Here is a 21,190-nt window from a genome sequence, read left to right as displayed (position 1 = left end):
TTTTTTTTATAAAAGACTACTTGTCGCCCGTGGCTCCGTCCGCGCGGAATTAAAAAAAAAACTTGGTAGCCTATATGTTCTTCCATATTATGTTTTATATACGCCAAATTTCATCGAGATCCGTTCAAGCGGTTTGGAGATACCTTCAAACAAACAAACATCCATCCATCAAAATATGTTAAGTAGCTTCGTTACGTTATTTTGTGTCACAAATGAGTCCTCTTGTTCTTCTGAACAGCTGCACTTTTGCTCTCGGATGGAAGTCGAAAGGAAAGGCGAAATTCAAAACGAACTTTTATGTAATTAATTATCATAACATCTTTTATTCTATATTGTTATATTTAAATTTTACTTGCTTACCTCAAACTTTATGACAGAAATAATATTTAACATCTGAATAATATACAATTCTACTATATTACGATTCACTTAAGACAAATAAAAATTAATATATTGCAAAATATTCCATCGTTACATCGAATACCTCACAAAATGAAACAACGCGGGGGCTGCGGGTAGGGGAGGGGAGGACAGGGCAGGGGACGGGACAGGGAGGCAGGGGAGGGACTCCAGCCCGATCCTGGACGTATTCAAAGCAAATTATAATAACACGGTGCGTCCTTCACTTTTAACAAAATATATGTAGCCTTTGCTTACACGATAACTATCATTATATTTACATCACGTTTCTCTACAGAATGATATTAAAAGAAGTTTTTTTCATTTTATCACAAAGATTTCTTCTAATTTCTACACAGAATGTCTTAAAGTGCATCATGTCGCCCACAGATTGAATAATCCACTTCGAACAACGGAAAAGATAAAAAATACTCCTTCGTTGTTTTGTCTGTCTGTCTGTTTGTACAAAATGCGCTTTAAGAAATATACATAAGCATAAATGTACAATACAATGTATTCAACAACCAGCTCGGCGAACAGTTGACGTCATCACGTGCGCTCTCACGCTGACAAACACAAATGTCTCCTTTACATATAAAATCATATATAAACATAAGTATGAAATTAAATAAAAAAAAATGCGGCTTAATCATACATTTTTCATGTGTAATAAAATATATACAAATTGCCTTTAGGCTTTGTTATTGCAACGGGTTCACTAAAATCTAATTTGTTATGATTATGCATAAATTTAAGTAGAAATACGATGGCCATTTTCAAACATCGTTAATGAAAAATAATCGACAATTTATCTCGTATATAATAAAATAAACATTTAATACCGCAAACACACTAAATTCAATCACACAGTGAATAAACAAAACCCTTAATTATAATAATTAAAATTTGCCGTGAAAATAAGCCACTTTACCACCGCGATACTTCTTTACAACCGAATAACTGACCGAGCTATTCTGAACTTCATCAATTTATATTACACCAGGTAAATTATAAACTGCCGTTTACAATTCATATTCTAATGAAAACTCTTAAATATATATTCACCATCGTCATAGCTCCCCGCCTGTCTAAAAATTTACAAAAATTAGGCGGTCAAAACAGGCCCACATCTTTCCTACACTGTGTCGCTACAAACTGGGTAAAACAATAAGCACTAGTGTCGTACGCCGGAGGGAAATCTTACAATTATCGATATCGAATTTTTCCAAAAACGTTTTTCAGTCTCATCAGGCGCCAAAAGGACGAATGAGGCGTCCATAATTTTTTTGCAAAATTAGTTTTTGTTACAAAACTATACATTTTTTTAAATTTCTAAAAGTTTGTTTACAAATTAATTCTAATACATCAGTTTAAAAATCACATACGTTTTATTTGGAAATCAGAACCAGAATATTAATCGATATTCTCAAGGAATTAAAAGCCGTACTTGAAATTAGAAGGGCTACATATATAATAATGCCACGAACCTTTGCCAGCCCCAGGCCATAGTTTTGAGCAAAGCGGATGGACTTTCACTGGGAGAGTAGTACTAATACCTTTTTTCATCTTATACCAACATTTCAAAGTGCAAATCAAACATGTGTTATTTGCTTTATAAAAAAAAACAATGCAGGATATATTGACTTAAGTAGTAAACAAATTGCTATCTATGAAACTGTAGAAATATCGAATTGAAATGTACATGAATAAAACTATAGTTTAATTTGAACACGGGAGAAAGCATATTTTTAAATCTTAAATTATGACATCCATGTAAATAGTTTACTAATGTCATAGATCTAGAAGAAATCCATCTATGTCTATTGATACAAATTCAATAAAAACTATAAAAAGAAATTACAATCGATATCGATATATTTGTAACTACACATCACTATCTGTACTGTAACGAATTAGGCCGCATTCGAAAACATTTCACATATTCTAATCCAAACAGTTGTTTCGTGATTGAAATGTAAATTATTACAATTATATTGAAATTAAACAAAATAACAAATAGAATATTTTGCAAAATGTAATAACGGAAAGTTTGTTGTGTTTAGTTCAAAATGTTGCATTTCGTAAATAACACGAGGGTGTGCGCTGCTCCGCTCTTATTGCTAAACGAATAAAGTTCACATTACTATGCCATACAAAAATGAAGAAAACACAAAAAAATACAGAATTTCATTGCTTTTCAAAATCACATATGTGTACAAACACTAGTTTATGTTATAAACATACAAAAATGCTTTAAAATAATCATTAATGCAATTTTTATCTACAATGTGATATGTATCACAGGCAGTATATCACGTTGTGATAGATATCTGCATGTTTGTGATTGTGATATCCGACACGTGTCAGTGAGGGGAAAAGGGGGGGGGATAATAAAAAGGCAACCAGCTGCCCGACACATGTGATGTTCAAACGACCCCTTACTATATTAACACAGTTTCAAAAAAACCCTTAAATTACCTTATTCATTTTAATAACCTTAAACCTGAGTCTAACACTACACCTAGGCACCTACTTATCTACGGCAACCTACCATACAAAAGGGAGGGTAAAACGAAAAAAAAAAACAACTATAATTTACTTATGCATTATGCGTACAAAACTCCAGAGCCGACAAACCCCCGTAATAAATAGGTCCATAAAAATACATACGGATAACATATATATAAAAATAAACATTATATACCATCATACATACGTACCGCATATACCCTTAACTAGACTCGCCTATATACAATATGTACACAGGAGAAATAAAAAAAAACAATTTGTACTTGCAGAAAAACCGTGAATTAATATAGAAATATTAAAAGTAACGAAAGGGATAAAGTAAAAGTTAAAATATACACAGATTGCTTGATACACTTTCAGTTCATATAAAAGTTATAACTATATCGTTAGACAGAGACACGCCGGCGCTACTACGCCTGACATTTACAAAAATATTTCTTGTTTGTATTTCCAGCGGCGACCGCCGCCCCCCACTACCTCTCGCCGCGCCGCGACTTCCCCACATCTGCACACACAAACGTCAAGTCTTACATCTCCACCTCTCCACCTCTCTACATCTCTACATCTCGCACATCACACATCAAAGTCACCTAAACCCTCATCTAAACTGCTCAATGGATAACTCTGTTCACATAGCTACTATACTGGCATGCCAGTCTATGTGCCAGCTATCCATTTATATTTGTAAGCAAAATGAGAACACTAAAGCGTGTCAACTATTTAAACTAGATGGCGCTATAGTATCTCATTTTACATAATCACGTTTAGATGTCTTTGATTTTATAAGTTTCATTATCAACAATTTAACTTGTAGTGACGTCACTTCAATCGAGTCTCATGTTATTGTAGGCGAATAGTATCATCAATGCATGCCAACACTGAAATATTGTCTTTCAAATTTTAATTCATTTACTTATATCTAGATTAAAGGAAACATGAACAAAATATTAAAGAAATAATTGCAAAAGATTTTAAAAAGACCAGTCGTGCATGATGACCATTATAATGAGCGGACTTTTGTATTTACGATTAATTCTGTTTAACATACACCAAGGTCAAGTTAAAATAAATATTTACGCAGATGTAACTGCGCAATACACATTTTTTATTTTGAATATAAACCCGCTCACTATCTTAAAAGGACAAACTACGTCTTTAATAAATATATTTATATATAAAGTTTATATCTAGTTATATTAACTATGTCTTTATATGAGGGACGATATTTTTTTTATATATGTAACTTTATTGGTATGTTACATAGTATGTTACTTGTTGGTATCGTGGTCATAATTATGTATAGTGAAACGGGTAATAAATATTCATCAGACAATAAATGTCAGAGCGTAATTATTTGTTACACTCAACAATGTTTGTATGACGCGCACTAAGAACCATGAGTACGAGGAATTTCGTGTTTCAAAACAAAGACAATATATTTATATTAATATCCCTGGCTACTGTAATGTTGGTAAGAATAGAAAGAAAATCTTTCAGCAAACAACATGCATTTTGATATTAGTTTTACCTAAAATTGTTATATTGAAATTCGGCAACAGTTTATGACCACTAAATAAGATTTGTGTAAAGAGTTACTTTATATGTATATTTGTGTGAAAGTTGTAGGTGTGCGTGTTCTTACCGTGTGCAGGGTGGGCGCCGAGTGGGGCGTGGGCGCCGAGTGGGGCGTGGGCGCCGAGTGGGGTGTGGGCACCGAGTGGGATGTGGGCAGGTATCGCGGTGTGGGCGACGTGGGCGTGCGTATCCCTCGCGTCATCATCGTCGGGCAGCGCCAGACCAAACTCTCTACGTAGTCGCGAGCTCAGGTTCTCGCGTTGACGTTCCGACGCCGTAGGCTGGGCGTCAAATACTCCTGTAAAAACATACATTTTCGTTATCGCATTAATTTGGTAGATATTTGTGTCATAACGTGGACTGTTTTCTTTGTAGACTACCATAGAATTACATTAGTATCGCCGAGCATTTTTTTTTTAAATTAAGTTTGTTACCAATAGGAATCAATTAATTCTTAAGTTCTAATGAGTCAGTTGTAATAATTTAATTGTATGATGACATCGCTGTCGAGTCTCTGTATCAGTTATTATGTTGGTACATTGTACAATGGTTGAGAGCGGAGGCGGGCAATTTAAATTGGCCGGCTGCCAGAACTGTTCAATTGCTACACAGATAATTTTTATTTAGCGATTGTCACGACTCTAACTACTTATTCTATTGTGTTTGCAAACGTTTTATTTTTGACAGTAAAATGCGACAAACAAGCAAGCGGATTACATCGACAAGAAACAAATATACAGATGCGTTAAAGCCCCATTAGTAAAAATAGAAAAGAAAACTTCAGTAATTTGTATAAATTTCTTTTGATATTCTTAAAGTTACATCTCTCAAGAGATCTAAGAGATATATCTTTTCTCATATTAGTATGTATTCTTTTCTAACCCGACCTTATCTTTTTACGACGACCATGTGAAATGACAGAGTATATTTTCCTAGTATTATAAATGCGACGGTTTAAATGGATGGTAGTTTATTTGAAGTTATCTCCAGAACGGCTGAAAGCATCTCGATGAAATTTACCATACATATAGAACACAGTCTGGAAAAACACATAGGCCCCTAATTATTAACTCCTTAACTCCGCGCGGACGAAGTCGCGGGCGACAGCTAATATTTGTATATACATGATTCTTGCTACGTCATATATAAATGCACTATACACCGGATGCCGTAGCAATGAGATAATCCGACACACGAGTGCTAATCTAAATACTGCCAGTTGTAGACCTGTCGATACAGCATGCATGCCGCGTGTCCGTGTACCAAGGACAAATGAAGAGAATAGTACTGCTCATCATACAATGCTTTGAGGCGACATAACGCGAATAGTAAATAAAAATAAATATGAAAAAGTATATATAAGCTATTTTCTTCTAGCTCTACAGCCCTTTGTGGGCCTTGGCTTGGTCCAGCAACTAATAATAAGCTATTTTAGTGGCTCTTAATTATATATTAATATTATTGGAAACATAAACAATTCGTTTACGAGTTTCAGTAAGAGACATACTATTCTTTTATTTAATATTAATTGGCACCACAAATATCTACTATACGTCATTGTCATAGAAGATATCTTTAATGGTTTTGATAACATTCTTTATCTTATCATAAATCATATCAATAATGACAATAATATAAGCAGTAGATAAAATTCGATAAATCTATCAGCAAGGACATATAATTGCATATAAATATATGTACATCTATGTAAATTTAAAGAAATCGTTCATGTAAAAGTATTCACTTTTCTTCAACTAATGTGACTTATTAAGACTGCATTTGTAATATATTTAGCACAAATTCTAGGATGGCTAATGCAAAATTAGTACACATAGGCCACTTATTAATTTTTTAAATGCAGTATAAAGAAAAAACTTAATAAGTAGCCTATGTGTTCTTCCAGACTGTTTTATAACTGTACCAAATTTTATCAATATCTGTTAAGACGTTCCGATGATACCTTGTAATAATCCATACATCCATCTCAACTTTCGCATTAATAGTATAAGTAAAAGTAAGAGATATGCTTTTAATATTCAAATTTCATTTGCAGTCTCCTTTTTCTACTGTTGTAACAAGCGTTCATATTATAAGTGGTTGTAATAACGCTGCGATGTGGAGACGTGGCTGGCGATTTGCCAAGGCTATTCCTGTACCAACATTACGCGCTCCAGCCAATTAGTTAAACAAACACGCATTACTAAACACACACAACACAATTATTTACATTTCAAGCTTTTCGTTTGTTTTCAAATTGTCTCGATTACTGAAATTTTTGCTTATAGTAATATCATATGGCAATCTGTATTCATATTCCAAATTTATTTCAACCTAAGTTTTAAAATAATCATTAAATTTACTATGTTCTCTGTATGAAAAACACGATATTTTTTTACAAATCAAAAGCTATTAAAGGAAATTTTGTGGTGACTAACAATGAAATCAAAATTACAGGTTCTTTTGTCAATTCTCGTGTTTGGAGCGTGTGTTGACAAGTGCCCAGTCGATGGATTTATGTAAGGTCGCGAGGCCCTTTCGATAACTCCGACATTTTGCGTAAGTATTTTGCACGAGGTTTATCTTTGCATCCTCTGTCATGACCATTATACAATATGTTATTTACATATGTTATAACTACATTTAAATAATATTGATAAGCATTCATTGTGATCTTAAATAGGTCAATTTGACTTTGAATATAATATTTACTGTGACAAGATGGCGTAAAATTTGTAACTTAAAAGTAAAAAAAAACAAAAAAATTATGCTACTAGGCCCCGGCGAGATTCGAACTCGCGATCTCCTGTTTACTAGACAGGCGCTTTAACCAACTAAGCCACGGCGCCGATAGACGGCGAATGGAAAATATTGGACGCTTCATTGTGTGTAGACAACATTACGGTTCACAATTTAACGCTTTTCATATCAAAAATAACGTATAAATATAATTATACTTCGCTTTGCTAAAAATTTAAGGAGAACTAAATTCAAAATCCCTTAATTCTTATACTTAGTAAAAAAAAAAGTTAACTCAAAAATCATTTTAATTTTTTCCATGAGATTTAGACCCTACTTATATACATACAAATTAAATTACTCAATATAATATTATCACAAGTAAGGAGGCTATTTTCGTGTAAACAGTTACACAATAAAGCAGAGAAGTTATTCGCGCGCCGATAACAGCTTGAACTTTTATCAATAAAACGATATCGTATCGTAAACAACCTTGTTCTTGTTATTCACAGGAATACTATAATATTAAAACCATTCGAAACACATCAATAAAACCTGATATTTTAATAAAACACGTGCGATCACAAGGCCGCCGCTCACTCAAATCTTAAAACACATTTTGTCACAAAATGGTTTGCTATTTGTTACACTAACATATCATGACTATTAACTATACATACATATATAGGAAACTCTTTTAAGAGATGAAATAGTACAAAAGATGTGCTGACGTAACAATGTATCTACTCTAATACGGTCAAATGTAGCAGTGACGTTATTTCCAAGAAAAGAAGGAAGCGTTGGACGATTAATAGTTGGGAAGGTGATAAAGCTACAAAGGTTTCAACCTGTCAGTTAAAATTTTGCCTGCACGGGACGTTAACGTAGTAACTTAATGAAGGAAATTAGGATAGACAAGTAAAGTTTTCAAAAACCTATGGAGACATAGGCAACAGAGCGTAGATGTTTACTTTTAAATTAAATGAAGCTTATCTAATGATGTGTGTATGTTGAATACTGACCCTTGGGCGTGTGCACGGTGCTGAGGTCCTTGTGCAGGCGCTGCTCGAGGTCATCGACGGCGGCTGCGGCGGCGGCTTCCAGGCGCTGCGGGGACAGCGAGGCGCCGCCCGACGATTCCGACGACCACTCGCCTCCGCCCTCACCCCCTTCCGCACCCTCGCCACCCTCCCCGCCCGCCGGTGAGCCTCCACCCCCACCCCCGCCGGCCGCACACTTGTGTCGCTTGCGGTATTCCGTTATAGAGAGCTAGTCAAAACAACCACATCACATAGTAAATGTCATATACACGTCACTACAACTTTGTCGTTTTATTTTTTTCCAAACATTACGAGGAATGCATGATTAAATAAATAAGAAAAAATCCAATAAGGTTAAATAATATCTGCAGAAGAAAGTAGATCAAGATATGAATGTAAACATTTGACAATTCAGATGCAGTTAATTTTAATAGCTCCAGTCTTTGGTGTGATGTATAACATAGAATTTAAAAATGTATTATAGGCACAATAATTGGTCACATTCCAAAGTAACAAAGAGGGATAACATTTCATTCAATACTTTTTCTTACATGAAATAACTTGCTGTTTACTACTAGAAAATACCACAAAAACTTACAATAAATACAGGTTTTTAAGGAATGTACTTGGGAAATTGTATGCGATGAATTTCGTAAACAACTATTATGAAACAATATATCTAAACAAGAAAAGATGGAATCAACATTTTGTACATTTTTCCATTCACATTTAATTAAAAGTTGAATTGGCACAACATTTGAGATTTACAAATGTCGCCCCGCAAGCCGACCTTGACCTTTACACTAGCTTGTTTACATTTATAGCACGGTTAATAAAAATGTATGTTTTACATGACATTTGCACATCCCAATTCACATTTGAGCTACAGATTTTATCATTTAGGCTATATTTAATGTTTTAAAGTGTATCACTTACATTTCAATTGCTTATAAGATTACGTACATTTTACATACAATATGGTAAATTTTTAAGTAAAGGTACAAATATATATAAAAGCTATCAGTTATGACAAGACTAACAGAGAAAGCGACTCACCTTCCTGCGGACGGGCTTGGGCTTGTCAGCGGGCGGCGGGTTGAGGCGCGGGTCGTTGCGTGCGCCGGCGCCGTACGGCTTGCCGGGCTTGGTGGAGGGCGATGGCGAGGGCGCTGCGGAGGGCGAGGGCGCTGAAGAGGGCGAGGGCGAGGGCGAGGCCCCCGCGCTCTTGGTGGAGCTCTTGAGCACTCCCGACAACAACACACTATTGTTAGAGTCCATGTTATTCACTCGAGTCAATATCTCCTGAACACTTTTCAACTCGTCCACCGGTGTGATCGGGTCCTTATCGAATAAACTATTGTCTAAACTTGTAGTCCTATCTATTGCACTCTTTATGATCGACATATTTGGTATGTTCTCGTTTATCGGACTGTCCAATTTGAACGAGTTCGACAGGTTGCTGAAGATACCGGAGAAGAGACCCGTCGAGCTGAACCGCGTCGAGAACGGCACGGTCGAGTCCAGGACGGAAGGTCTCTCCGGTAAGATGACCTCCTTTTCATCTGGCTTGCTGACAACCGGCGATACTCTTGCGTTGGTGACGGTGAGCGTTTCAGTCGACAGTATCGAAGACTCCTCGGGCAGCGGGATGGTCTCCGGCGGGGCGACCAGGGGCATGGGGCTGGGCTCCTCGGGGAGCGGTATGTTCTCTGGCGCGGGCACGAGGATGTTGTCCGAGGCCGGCAGAGGAATGGTCTCGACGGGCGGCAGCGGTATGTTCTCCGGAGACACGTGGATCTTCATGTCATCGTGAATGGAGTTGCTGTGGTCATCGTGCAGGTCGCCGTTGATTTCACAAGATTTGGTGTCGTTTTCTGTCCGTAATTGAATACTGATCTGATCGTCCACCATGTTGAGGTCGAAGTTGAGGTTGACCTTCTTCCGTTTCTCCTTTGGTGGCTTCTTATTCCTACTCTTGAGTATGAGTATGTTCTCCGTGTGGAATGAATGTATTTTCTTCTGTATGTCGTCCATCTCGTCGCGCTGCGGGGACGAGTTGCCGCTCGTGTCCGCGGACTGCGAGCTGTGAACTTTGTCGTTGGGGCTCTCTATTCCCTTCAGTTCACTAATACTGTTTTCGTTTGATTCTTGAATTTTTGCTTGCGTGATGATCGTCGTATCTATCTCCATAGGAACGACTTTGTTGTAATTGCTCTCCTCCATTTCTAAGTTGTTATTGTTGGTATTAATGTCCTCAGGTTTTGTAAATTGTGGTGTTATTTCTTCTTCTGGCGTAGGAACACCTATTATCCTTCGTATATTTTCAGTATCGTGGGGCACTCTAATGTTGACATTCAACACATCGTGATCCATATTGCATTGGTCATCGGAGCCCTGGCCGCTGTCAGACCGGGTCCTGTCTCTACTGTACATACTTTCCATTATATTTCGTTTGTACTGAGTTCTTGTGATAGATTGGGGATCGTCTTTGACGGGGGAATCTTCGGAAGCCATATATGGAGATGTCTCCTCCGTACACTAGGAATAAAATATAATTTATTAAAAAATAGATATAAAAACAATCTCATATGTTTGAGAAGTAAAGTTACCATAATATACTTACATGGATAATAGGATTAGTTTCACAACCTAATGATTCTCTTGCGACTCTTCTTTTCTTCAATGGTGTTACCATTTCATTGGGAGGCGATTCTGCAACAAAACGTTCTGAGTTTATCATAGATTATATTTAACAAAGGAAACATTACATTTCATTCAATATACAAATTAATAAGAATACAAACCTATAACAGGGGAGTCGCTTTCTTCACTGATGGCTTGTCTCAGCCAACGCTTCTTAGCACTGTGCTGTGGTAATGCTGCAGGGACTACTTCCACAGGTTCCGTCGGAGTGCTGCGAGTTATTCTCTTGGCTTTCTTCGGTGGTCTATTGCGTTCTCGTCCTGGTGTTCTTGGCGGTGAGGTGGCCGAAGGCTCCTCCTCATGTTCCATATCCTGTCCACTGAGGTCCCCAATCATAGTAGAGGCGACTCTAACCAAGCTCTCCAGCGACGGTGCGGATACTAGAGCTGGTCTGTATGGTGAATGATAAGGTGACGGAGTACGTTCCGGAGACCGTCCTATCCATTCCGTGGCCATGGTTTTCTTAGTTTTAGGCAGTTTGAAAGCAGACTCCACTGATCCGACGGCTGCTTCCACTAAAAGACATGCCGAGCTTAGGCCAATATCCTGAGAACAAAAAGAAATATGAATTTATATACACAGCTAGAAGTTTTTAAACACCTAGACACACTTTAATCAAAATGAAGATGATACCTCGTTAACAATTTCATGTTGTCGTTCTTCTGTGGTGGTGTGAGGCAAGTCCACTGCGGGCACAGCTCTGGGCGGAGGGGAGAGGGGTTGTGCTTCATCCCCTGACGTCACCATGTCACTGTCTGCAGAGTTAAGGCGACGTCTATTCGATTGCGATGTTGTTCTGGCGCGACCCTTACGTCTGTGTACAAAAAAGCAACATTAATCATATCACGACTAAACAAAATTTCCTGCAAATTATAAATTACTATAGTGTATACAAACCTCTTTCGTTTCTTAGTATTAACATGAATTTCCTCTTCTTCGTCTCTATCCATGCTGTTTGGATGTGGATCAGATTCTCTTCTTTTCTGGCGTTCCTTCACCTCCTGTTTGCGTTGTTCCGCTTTTTCCATACGTTCAAAAGCTTTCATTATTGCTTCCATTTTTCGTTCCTCGCGAGTCTACAATATAAGGTTTTGTTAAAAACAAGTATTTATTTTAAATGTTATTTTAGTATTTGATATACTTACCATTTTTTTCTTATCCTTTTGAGTGGTAGAGAGGGGAAGTTTGTCCTGGGAGTCATCGGTTTTGTCGTCCAAAGAATCCTGATTAGTGCAGGTGGTCCTACTGGAGCGCGCAGATCTGTCGTGGCAGGCGGACTTAGCGATTACTTCTTTTCTTTCTTCTTTAACTACAGGTTTTTCATCTTCAACTTTAGGTATTTCCTTGGGCTTTTTGACTTCTATTATTTCTTCTTTTATTTCTTTTGGTAATATTTTGTCGACTTTAACACTGGCTTCTTCTTTAATGATTTCCATGGGTTCCTCTTTGACGGGTGTGGGTGGTGTGGGAGGCGGCGGCGGCGAGGGCGGTGGAGCTGGTTGTGGTGGTGGTAGCAGAACTGGCGGTTGGAGGACTGATGGCAGTAGGACTGGCGGTGGTACGACTGGAGGCGTTAAGACTGGGGATGGCAGGACTGGTGAAGGTAAGACTGGCGATGGTAGGATTGGTGATGATAGAACCGACGGAGGTAGAATCGGAGATGGGGGCAGTGGAGCTTCCTCTACAACTGATTTTATATCAGGAATTAAATCCTCAGGTTGAATCTGATCTTCTTTTATATCAGAATCGACATAATCTGGTTCATCGAGCTCCGGTTTCATTTCTTCCTTGGCCATTAAATCTATTTCTGATTTTATATCTTCAAATGGCTCAGTTTTAATTGGCTCGTCGAAGCTGAGATTGAGGGTCGTTTTGATCGGTGACATCGGTGAAAAATCGTGCTTTATTGGTGACCTCTTTTCGGTTTTTATTTGCATGAACGGCGGTGGACTTTCCTTCATCGGAGTCGTCGGCATCGGGAGAAGTGGCGGAGAGACGGGGGACGAGGAACTGTAACATCTGTTTCTGCTTCGCTTTTCTCTCTGTGGGTAATCAATACTCTTTCTGGTAACTATGGGATTTAATCCATTCACTTTGCAATGTTTTGGATTACCACATGCACAAGGCTGTTTGCTGCCGTTAGTGTCGTGACCGATAGTAATTTCCGTGTTGGATTGGATTACACCAATAGACACTAAATAGACGTGCAAGGCGCCCTTTATGATACAGTGTTGAAGTTCGGCATTAGGTTTGCACGAACGTCTGACAAATCTGGCTTCATTGCCATATGTCCTGGTATCAATGCATATCTGAGTGTTATCTTTTGGTAGCCTGTAGAAGAATACAAAGGGACCAGGTTTCTGGCTTCCGGCTCTCGCGGTGTTTTGTATTTGCGGCCTGTGCTGGTTTGATAACATATATTTGCCGCGTAATTCTATTACTGGAGTATTTTCTTTGAGGTCCTTTGTGGCGATCAGTATTTTACCTCCTGCATGCGGGACCGTGGTACATAAATGAGCAGTAATTGCTGATGCCATGCTTTGGGAGCTACCGAGCTTGCTGCTGTATTTCATGATCTTAGCTCTAAGTTCGGGACTATAGTGATTTGTCATAGCGGCTTCATAAGAATCCTGCCAATGTGATGGATTCGCAAGGCCGCTGTTATATTTTGTTCGATTAAACATATCTTTCTTACGTTTAACTCTCTTTTCTGTGAGTTTTCTTTTAGCACCTTTTCGTACCATTTCAGGTTTCTTGGGTCGTTTGGGAGCGCGTTTTGGTAACGCTAAAGTAGGCTGAGGCAACGGTGGCAGAACTGGGACATTAGAGTTGTATGTGGTAACGCATGAGCCACTTGTGTTTGTATACGTAGTGACGGTGAGTAACCTTTTCCTTCGCTGGCCGGGAAGGTGCGGCGTCTCAGAGGAGTCAGAGTCGGAACCTGCGAGAGCGCTCAATTCCTCCCTCTTCCTCAACTGTATGGCACGAGCGTGACGTCTGTCTATGGGCCGCGGCTGGCACACCTCGCACATGTAAGCATCGGGTATGTTTTGTTGGTCTATACCCATGCAATCTACGTGCTGCCATTCTCCACATCTATCGCAGCATATCATGTAGCCGTCGTCATGAGTGAAGTCACAAATACATCGCGTTTTCCCCTCCTCCTCCCCTTCGGGAGCCGTTTCTGTGTCACTGCCTCCTCGGGGACCTGGAGCTCGGTCCCCATCTATGGAAGATATAACCGACGCAGTATCTTCGTCTTGGGTTGTTGCTGTTGCAAATGGAGTAGACTTAAATGTAAGAACTCCAGTCTGAGCTGATGTCACAGGAGGTTGAATGACAGGTACGGTAGCTGGAACTGTTGCTGGTGGCACATCAAATGCTGCAGTTGACATTATCACAGGAGAATTTCTTTTCAATGGGCTCATTGGTGTAGTGATCGGAGCTGGAGACACAATAGCTGCTGGTGCAGATGTTGTCACAGGTGGTGGAGGAGTGGAAACTGCTGGCTGCTTCTGTGCCGGTAAGGAGTATGTATGATCCAACATGATAAATGCCAAGGCTTGATAAGAATATCTACGAAGTTCTTCAGACAAATTAGGCCTCTCTTCCATTCCAATTATATCATCCGCTGTTGTTAATGTTGACTTGTCACCACTGAAAAGAACAAAAATAATATTAAACAAACAATTATGTATCACAAAACTAGTAACTTTATGATGTTTACTTACAATACAATTCGTTTTTGATTTAAAGGTTTTATTTCCGCAGGTTCTTCAATTATTGGTGGTGGGATTATTGTATGGTTGACAGTAGGACTTTGATGTAACACAAGTTTAGGCTGAGACAGAGACTGCAAGATCTGCTCTGTTAGTTGCTGATTTGCTGAGACTTGAGACACGGTAGAAAGTTGGTTATCTGATGGTGCATAAGTCTGGACATACCGAAGATTTGGCGTTGACCCTGACTGAACGTAATGTGGACCTTTCGGAAGGTTTATATTAAGTGGTGCAGTAGAAAGTAGCACTGGACCACAAGGTGATTGGAGTACTAAGCGATCTGTTTTTGAAACCTTCTGAAACGATAGCGGCTGACTTTTAGGTGCAGGACTTCCAACTTTTTGAATAATCTTTGAGGGGCTCGTTTCCAACACACCAAAACTCTGTTGGTTCTTATATGTCACGCTGGCCACGGGCCATGATTTTCCTTCTGTTTTATGAGATGCCCCCGCCTGTTGTATTATTTTAATTGCTCTGGATTCCTTTTGACCGGACCCTTGATTTGTGCTCTTGGAACTTTTTAGTGTATTTACAGATTTTCTTCCAGAGTGCACAGACATTTTATTTGGTCCGGAAACAACGCGTGATAAAATATGGCACTGCGTATTGCCGGTAGAGGCTGCCACCACAGCATTTAAATTAGCACCATTATTAACTTTGTTTATTGCCTTATTTAAATTTGTGCTCTTAGTATATGTATGGCTATAAGAGACATTCTTAATAGGACTGTTATTAATTATAGTAGGCGATAGAGAACAACCAATGAGGGACTGGCTTTTGGGAGACTTTATGTTCAACACAGAACTGTTTAAATGCTTCTGTGTAACAACATTGGCACTCAACTTATAAACATGATTTTGAGTTCCATAAACAGGAGTTGTGAACTCCTTATCTTGTGATATAAATTGCTGAGCAAAGGTTGGACTCTTTGGAAGAGAAATATTGCTCAATATTTGAACTTTTGATGCCTTAGGTCGACCAATATAATTAGTTTCAATAATGTTAGTTCTTCTGCCTGCCTGATTTGTGTCATTAACATAACTTTCACTGGTAATTATTATTTGAGATACTCCAGGTGGCCTTTCATCATCATTCTTAATATCCGGAGGGGCACTGGTTGTGAGAATGGTGGGTAACCACAAGGTTTGGCTACCCGAAGCATCTTGTGCGACATTCTGTATTGCAGTTATATTGCCTACTGCAGCATCTACATTAATTGTAAAGTTTTGTGGGAGTTTGGTGACATTCTGCATGATTGCTGTGTTCAATGGGGCCTGGATTAATGTAGTAGCATTTTCTACATAGTTTCCATCTCCAGAATCCTCTGTTTCTTGTAATATGGGGTATGCAATGCGGCCCACAGTATCTAGGGTAGTCTCTTCTATTCTCACAATTCTGGACAAAGAATCAACAGACATTTCAGTATTGCAGTGTTTATCATTAATACGAAAATCTACTTCTTTATCTACTTTGTGTATAGATTGGATAATACTCTCTGGATTTGTTGAATCGGGTTCAGGGTCACCTTCTAAAGGTGATAGAGGTACCGGCCTTAAAACTGGAGTTCTAATGCTTGATACATTCATGTTATCTGTTAATTTGTGTTCCAAAACATGCTCATACATATTTTCACTGGAGGTGGTCGGCCCGTAATCCTATAACAAATGATTCCAACATTAATCAATGTCTACATGTATTTTTATGAATTTCAAATTTATTTGTAACATAAAATATAAACTTTTGTTTATTTAATGAACATATTATCATACAATGAAAATATCGGTAGTAAATAAACATTAACTGGGATTGGGAACCCTATCAAATTGCCCTCATTCAGCCTAACTTTTGATAATGTAACACTTTAGGGACACACACAAATTTAATATAAAATAATGAACACACTACTCACCAACATTTAGCCGCAGTAATAGAAAAATACAAACTAAAGAAGGTATAATATAATAAACACAGTTTTATTTATAAAATCTTTATTTCATGTGATTTATAACTTCATTATGTAGCTCATGTAATAAGTGAAAATGTGATGACTGTAAAAGGATTAAATTACATGATAAATTCACAAAACTAAGTGTTATAGGTTTATGTTAAATGAAATCTTTCTGAAGGTCAAATAGAAGAGAGCAATGCAAATTGTAATAAAGTAGATGGTACTTACTTGCCGGGCCGTAGATTCATATTCTGATGTAGCAGACATGCTGTGAATACCATCTTGGGTCGAGCCCCAGATGACGCGTCGGAGAGCCCCTGGGCCTCCGAACTTATTTATGTGACTGCAATCGAAAATCGTCTTTTTATCCTCAAGTCTTCGTTATCCTCACAATAAAGCGGGCTGAACATCTTTATGTTCATAGCAAAATATTTTTAGTCCACAAATACTATTAGACTGTCGAGGTCATTGTTCCAGAAAATAGTCGAAAGTCTCTTTATTTCGTTTCCTACGGGAAAATATAAAGAATAACACAAAAATAAAACGCATTAAAGGCGATGGAACGCCCAGCGAGAGACAAATAAATAGATAGGTTAAAATTCACTGCCGCCATTATTGTGGTACGAAAACTGAAATGTCTCTAAACATCAAAAAAGTAAACACTAACCTAAAACTGAAAATTACAATGAAAATCAATGGAAACTATATAAAGATAATCATATTAGCTATCTTAATATGCTAACTAATTCCGCTTAGCAACAAAGAAATGAAAAATATAAGTACATGCTAGAATGAGGTTCGAGTATTAATAACATTCGAACTAAAACTATACTGAATTAAATATTAAAGATTTTCTTGAAAAACCAGAAAAACGAAAAAGAAAATGCTTATTTTAATGTAAAGTTGGAAACATTACAATGGTTATGCTATGAAATCCAGATGTAAACACTTTCTGAGAAAATACTTCAAAAAAATAGTACTAACCTTTGCGTAAACGAAACAATAACACCTATGATACAGCGAAACCGTTTTCGTCAAATAATTGCATAGCACATACGAAAAAGGCCTTAAAGTCTGAAACTACGACCAAAACATTCACAAGACTCGAAGATGGCGGCCATTGCATTTTCTTGATACAAAACAACGGGGGGTTTCACGGATCATGTCTAAATACCTAGCACTTCCGGTCAACTGCGCGATTTTAATTTTGGATATATTACAATTTGGTTTATAACGTTTGACAATTACAATGACAAACTTAAAAAATATATTTTTAGAGTATTACGTAAGAAATTTTTTATTATAAATTAAAACATTATATCTTGAAGAAAAAAGGACATACACAAATACTGTTTTCATAGACATGAATCACTATTTTCTCTATGATTGCTTGTCTATGCCTTTTTCGTAGACATTTTTAATTTTTATTTTTATTCTGAAATTAAATGCATAGACAATTCAGTTCTTATTGAATTTTTTATTTCTTTTCCACAAAAAAAAAACATTTTTCTTAATTGATTTTTGTAAAATATATACTGAAAATTTCCGACCGATACCGGAGTGCATAAAGAGCATTATTTTCGAGGAAAAGTAAAACTACGACAAGCACGGTTTACTCAAGTGATAGTAGCTCAGAAAAATTACCCAGCGCCTGCTATCGGAAACGAGGTTTCCTTTGATCTAGGGCATATTAAGATTTTTTTAATCAATGGCCTATTTTAAGTTGTGAAAAGCCTGATTTAAGCTTTGAAAAATGGCGATTTCATGTACTTTTATATACTGTGTTGTTGTTTTTACTATTCTTTGGACGTTGGCAACACTTGTAGTATGTCAGAGCACGTTTAATTTTTGAAAGAGGTTATTTTACTACGGTTGTTTCAAAAAAGAATTAAAAATGAATGACTTTGTGTTAAACGATAGTGAAACAGACGTCGACTCTGATGAAGAGGTATGTTTTTAATGAATCGAGAGTTATCCACAGCATTAATAACTATATGAATCGAGTCTGGTTTGTCAAATGTTGTTTAACTTAGTTTTGTGTGTACTTCTGTGGACAATTATTGTCTTTATAGTCACAAATAAATTGCAATTTTTTTCCAGTTGCAAGAAGCTTTTGCAAAAGGTATTCTCAAGCCCGGACTAAATGAAGAAATAGAAAAAACCGTCAAAACGTACGTTAATAATGTTGCGGAATTGAAGGCGAAGTTAAAAGAAATTGAATTAAAATTGCCATGGATAGAAAAATTAGACTTGATAACAACAGTGGCACCGATGGCACCAGATGTAGCTCTCCAGATTGAAGAAACAGCTCAGAGACGAAAGTAAGTTCCGCAATTCATATGACAATTACCTCCTTTAATATTTATTTGTTTTTATTTTTAGCGCTTGATCATCATCCCACTTTATATTATTTGGCTATGTGGCCGAAAGATGTTATACACGAAAAAAATTATAGCATAGAATAAAGTGGCAAAAGAGTACATGGCCACCTGAGTTTGTTAAAATAGAAAATTGCCTTCCATAGATGTAAAAAGCTAAAAATCTTGCGATATAGCCTGTTTTAACAGTAATATATCCAGAATAGAGATGGCAAAATGGCATGTCTGCTACTATTATACTTGATTATTATGCATTGTGAACAAAATTGTGATATGGTATTAATTGAGAAGGATCCCTACATTATGTAATATTCCCAACAATGACAAGGTCAAAGTTATTTGATGGCTTGTATATTAACATTAGGTTTAGAAAACTGGCACATTAATTAGTAAAGGTTCCCCTTCTCTGGTCTAGAATAATATAATGAGTCAATGTTGTCAACATTTTATCTATTGTTACATGTAAAACTAAATGTTTTATTTTTATCTACTTTTGTTTTAACATACAGAAATGTAAAGGAAAATTCAAAAGGAAATCAGAAATATGACCCAACACAGGACCCCATACTGAATGAGTTTAAGCGAGAGAATCTTATTCATCGGCAGGCGCAAGCTGCCGTTATTGATGGCATCAAAAGGTTAAAGGATCTAAATGTACCTACAAGAAGGTGCGAATAATAAAATCATTAAAATGTTCTTAACTCTTATAGTTTTTATAATAATCGCACAGAGGTCTAAATAAATTAATTTATACTTTAATAATGTTATATTACAAATGTAAAAGTTTGGATGGATGGATGTTTGTTAATAGGTGTCTTTGGATTGGCTCAATGTACATCTTTATGGATATGGTCATCCATTAGCTACTAATTATTTTTTATAGTTCATGTGGATGGAATTGCAGCTAGTATTACCTTTATACCTTTCAATGTGTGTAGGGTCTATATCAATAAATCTTAAGCATCTGACAGTGCTGTAAAGTGAGTAACTTTCAGACCGGATGACTTCTTTGCGGAGATGGCCAAGTCAGATGAACACATGCAAAAGGTTCGTAAGAACTTGATGGCCAAGCAGGCGGCGCAAGCTCGCACAGAGAAGGTGCGCCAGCTCAGGGAACAGAAAAAGATTGCCAAGAAAGTGCAGGTAATGTTAAATTATAATATAAATTTCTATGATTGTGAGCAAAAACTTTTCAGTACTTGAATCAAATCTGGACAAGAGTCAAGGGACCATGAGTTGCTCAGTTCAGAAGACTTCTGCCACGATTGTCCCAATGACTTGCTTTTTGTGGTTTCTTGATTCCAGGTACACTGTATTGTATCAATTAAGTAGTCATTATTTTGAAGCGTCAATAGCCTAATGGTTAATGATACAGATTTCCAACCACAAGGTCGGGGGTTCGAATCCCGCCATTCGACTATTGTCGTAAACCATATCCTAGCACAAGCCTAGAGCTTAGTTGGAATGGTTAAAGAAATATTAGTAAATTTGCAAAAAAATCTAATATTTAAAAAAAAAAATTATGTGTATTACTCAAGTAGTAATGAATCATCAATTAAAATGTACTGATCTTAACTGACTTATTCTTTATTTTAGATCGACACAAAACTAAAACAAGTAGCTGAAAAGAAACATATGCTGGAACAATTAAAACGGGTTAGAAAAGGCAAGTCAACTGACTTAGATTTCTTAGAAGACAATAAAGGTAAAGGTAACAATAAAGCAAACAGCAAAGATCCTAGAGCCAAAGTGTCAAAGAAACGAGCCATGAAAGATAAGAAATTTGGTTTCGGAGGTAAAAAGAAAGGATCTAAACTCAATACCCGTGATTCTACGAATCAAATGGACGACTTCAACAGCTCAGCGAAGAAGAAACCATTTAACTTTAAGACTAAGAATTTCAAACCTAATAATAAGAAAAATCAAAGACCTGGCAAATCAAAGCGACGTAATGCTAAGAGATAATTGTGATGCTAATAAAGTTATTTTCTTAATTATTTTTGATTTCATTTACTCAACTACCTGTAGGCTACTCATAAAAATAATACGGTCTTCACTTATTCAATTAGTTAAACATATTTGTAAACTAAAAAAAGTCTTTAT

At 37.1% G+C, this 21,190-nt stretch overlaps 2 protein-coding genes and 1 non-coding gene across 6 annotated transcripts; 1 reads left to right on the top strand and 2 right to left on the bottom strand.

The window, feature by feature from the left end:
- Nucleotides 1-293: 293 nt before the first annotated feature.
- Nucleotides 294-17,857, bottom strand: upSET (SET domain-containing protein upSET). Of its 4 annotated transcripts, none has more exons than XM_013322408.1 (12): nucleotides 17,694-17,857; nucleotides 16,938-17,052; nucleotides 14,714-16,416; nucleotides 12,128-14,639; nucleotides 11,880-12,058; nucleotides 11,616-11,796; nucleotides 11,084-11,528; nucleotides 10,903-11,006; nucleotides 9,336-10,817; nucleotides 8,262-8,508; nucleotides 4,571-4,801; nucleotides 294-3,433 (listed from the first exon to the last, which is right to left on the bottom strand). In XM_013322408.1, the coding sequence occupies exons 2-12, from the start codon at nucleotides 16,974-16,976 to the stop codon at nucleotides 3,402-3,404; spliced, it is 7,155 nt and encodes a 2,384-aa protein (XP_013177862.1). In that variant the 5' UTR covers nucleotides 16,977-17,052; nucleotides 17,694-17,857; the 3' UTR covers nucleotides 294-3,401. The 4 variants fall into 4 exon arrangements, with proteins under 4 accessions (XP_013177862.1, XP_013177861.1, XP_013177860.1 ...); XM_013322407.1 differs by lacking the exon at nucleotides 294-3,433 and adding an exon at nucleotides 4,182-4,395 and having other exon boundaries at nucleotides 4,532-4,801; nucleotides 10,903-10,991; XM_013322406.1 differs by lacking the exon at nucleotides 294-3,433 and adding an exon at nucleotides 4,183-4,395 and having other exon boundaries at nucleotides 4,532-4,801; nucleotides 16,938-17,217.
- On the bottom strand, nucleotides 7,276-7,349 carry TRNAT-AGU (transfer RNA threonine (anticodon AGU)). Its single transcript has one exon. It is a non-coding gene; the product is annotated as a tRNA-Thr (tRNA).
- A 649-nt stretch (nucleotides 17,858-18,506) lies between the features above and the next one.
- Nucleotides 18,507-21,084, top strand: LOC106125136 (probable rRNA-processing protein EBP2 homolog). Its single transcript, XM_013322219.1, has 5 exons — nucleotides 18,507-18,657; nucleotides 18,810-19,030; nucleotides 19,597-19,755; nucleotides 20,083-20,230; nucleotides 20,684-21,084. The coding sequence occupies exons 1-5, from the start codon at nucleotides 18,604-18,606 to the stop codon at nucleotides 21,050-21,052; spliced, it is 951 nt and encodes a 316-aa protein (XP_013177673.1). The 5' UTR covers nucleotides 18,507-18,603; the 3' UTR covers nucleotides 21,053-21,084.
- The last annotated feature ends 106 nt before the right edge of the window (nucleotides 21,085-21,190 follow it).

The sequence above is a fragment of the Papilio xuthus genome, unplaced genomic scaffold (genome assembly GCF_000836235.2).
Source record: "Papilio xuthus unplaced genomic scaffold, Pxut_1.1 DF825928.1, whole genome shotgun sequence".
NCBI classification, from domain to species: domain Eukaryota; kingdom Metazoa; phylum Arthropoda; class Insecta; order Lepidoptera; family Papilionidae; genus Papilio; species Papilio xuthus.
Note: the sequence above shows the minus strand (reverse complement) of the source record. Positions and strands in the feature narration are given on the sequence as shown.

Excerpts from the sequence above, each read along its gene's own strand:
- upSET (XM_013322406.1), bottom strand. The coding sequence starts at position 16,976 with ATGTCTGCTACATCAGAATATGAATCTACGGCCCGGCAA. Across the intron at positions 14,640-14,713 it reads AATCAAAAACGAATTGTATT|TGGTGACAAGTCAACATTAA; the intron begins GTAAGTAAACAT and ends TGTTCTTTTCAG. Across the intron at positions 8,509-9,335 it reads CCAAGCCCGTCCGCAGGAAG|CTCTCTATAACGGAATACCG; the intron begins GTGAGTCGCTTT and ends TGTTTTGACTAG.
- LOC106125136 (XM_013322219.1), top strand. The coding sequence starts at position 18,604 with ATGAATGACTTTGTGTTAAACGATAGTGAAACAGACGTCGACTCTGAT. Across the intron at positions 19,031-19,596 it reads GAAACAGCTCAGAGACGAAA|AAATGTAAAGGAAAATTCAA; the intron begins GTAAGTTCCGCA and ends TTTAACATACAG. Across the intron at positions 19,756-20,082 it reads CTAAATGTACCTACAAGAAG|ACCGGATGACTTCTTTGCGG; the intron begins GTGCGAATAATA and ends AGTAACTTTCAG.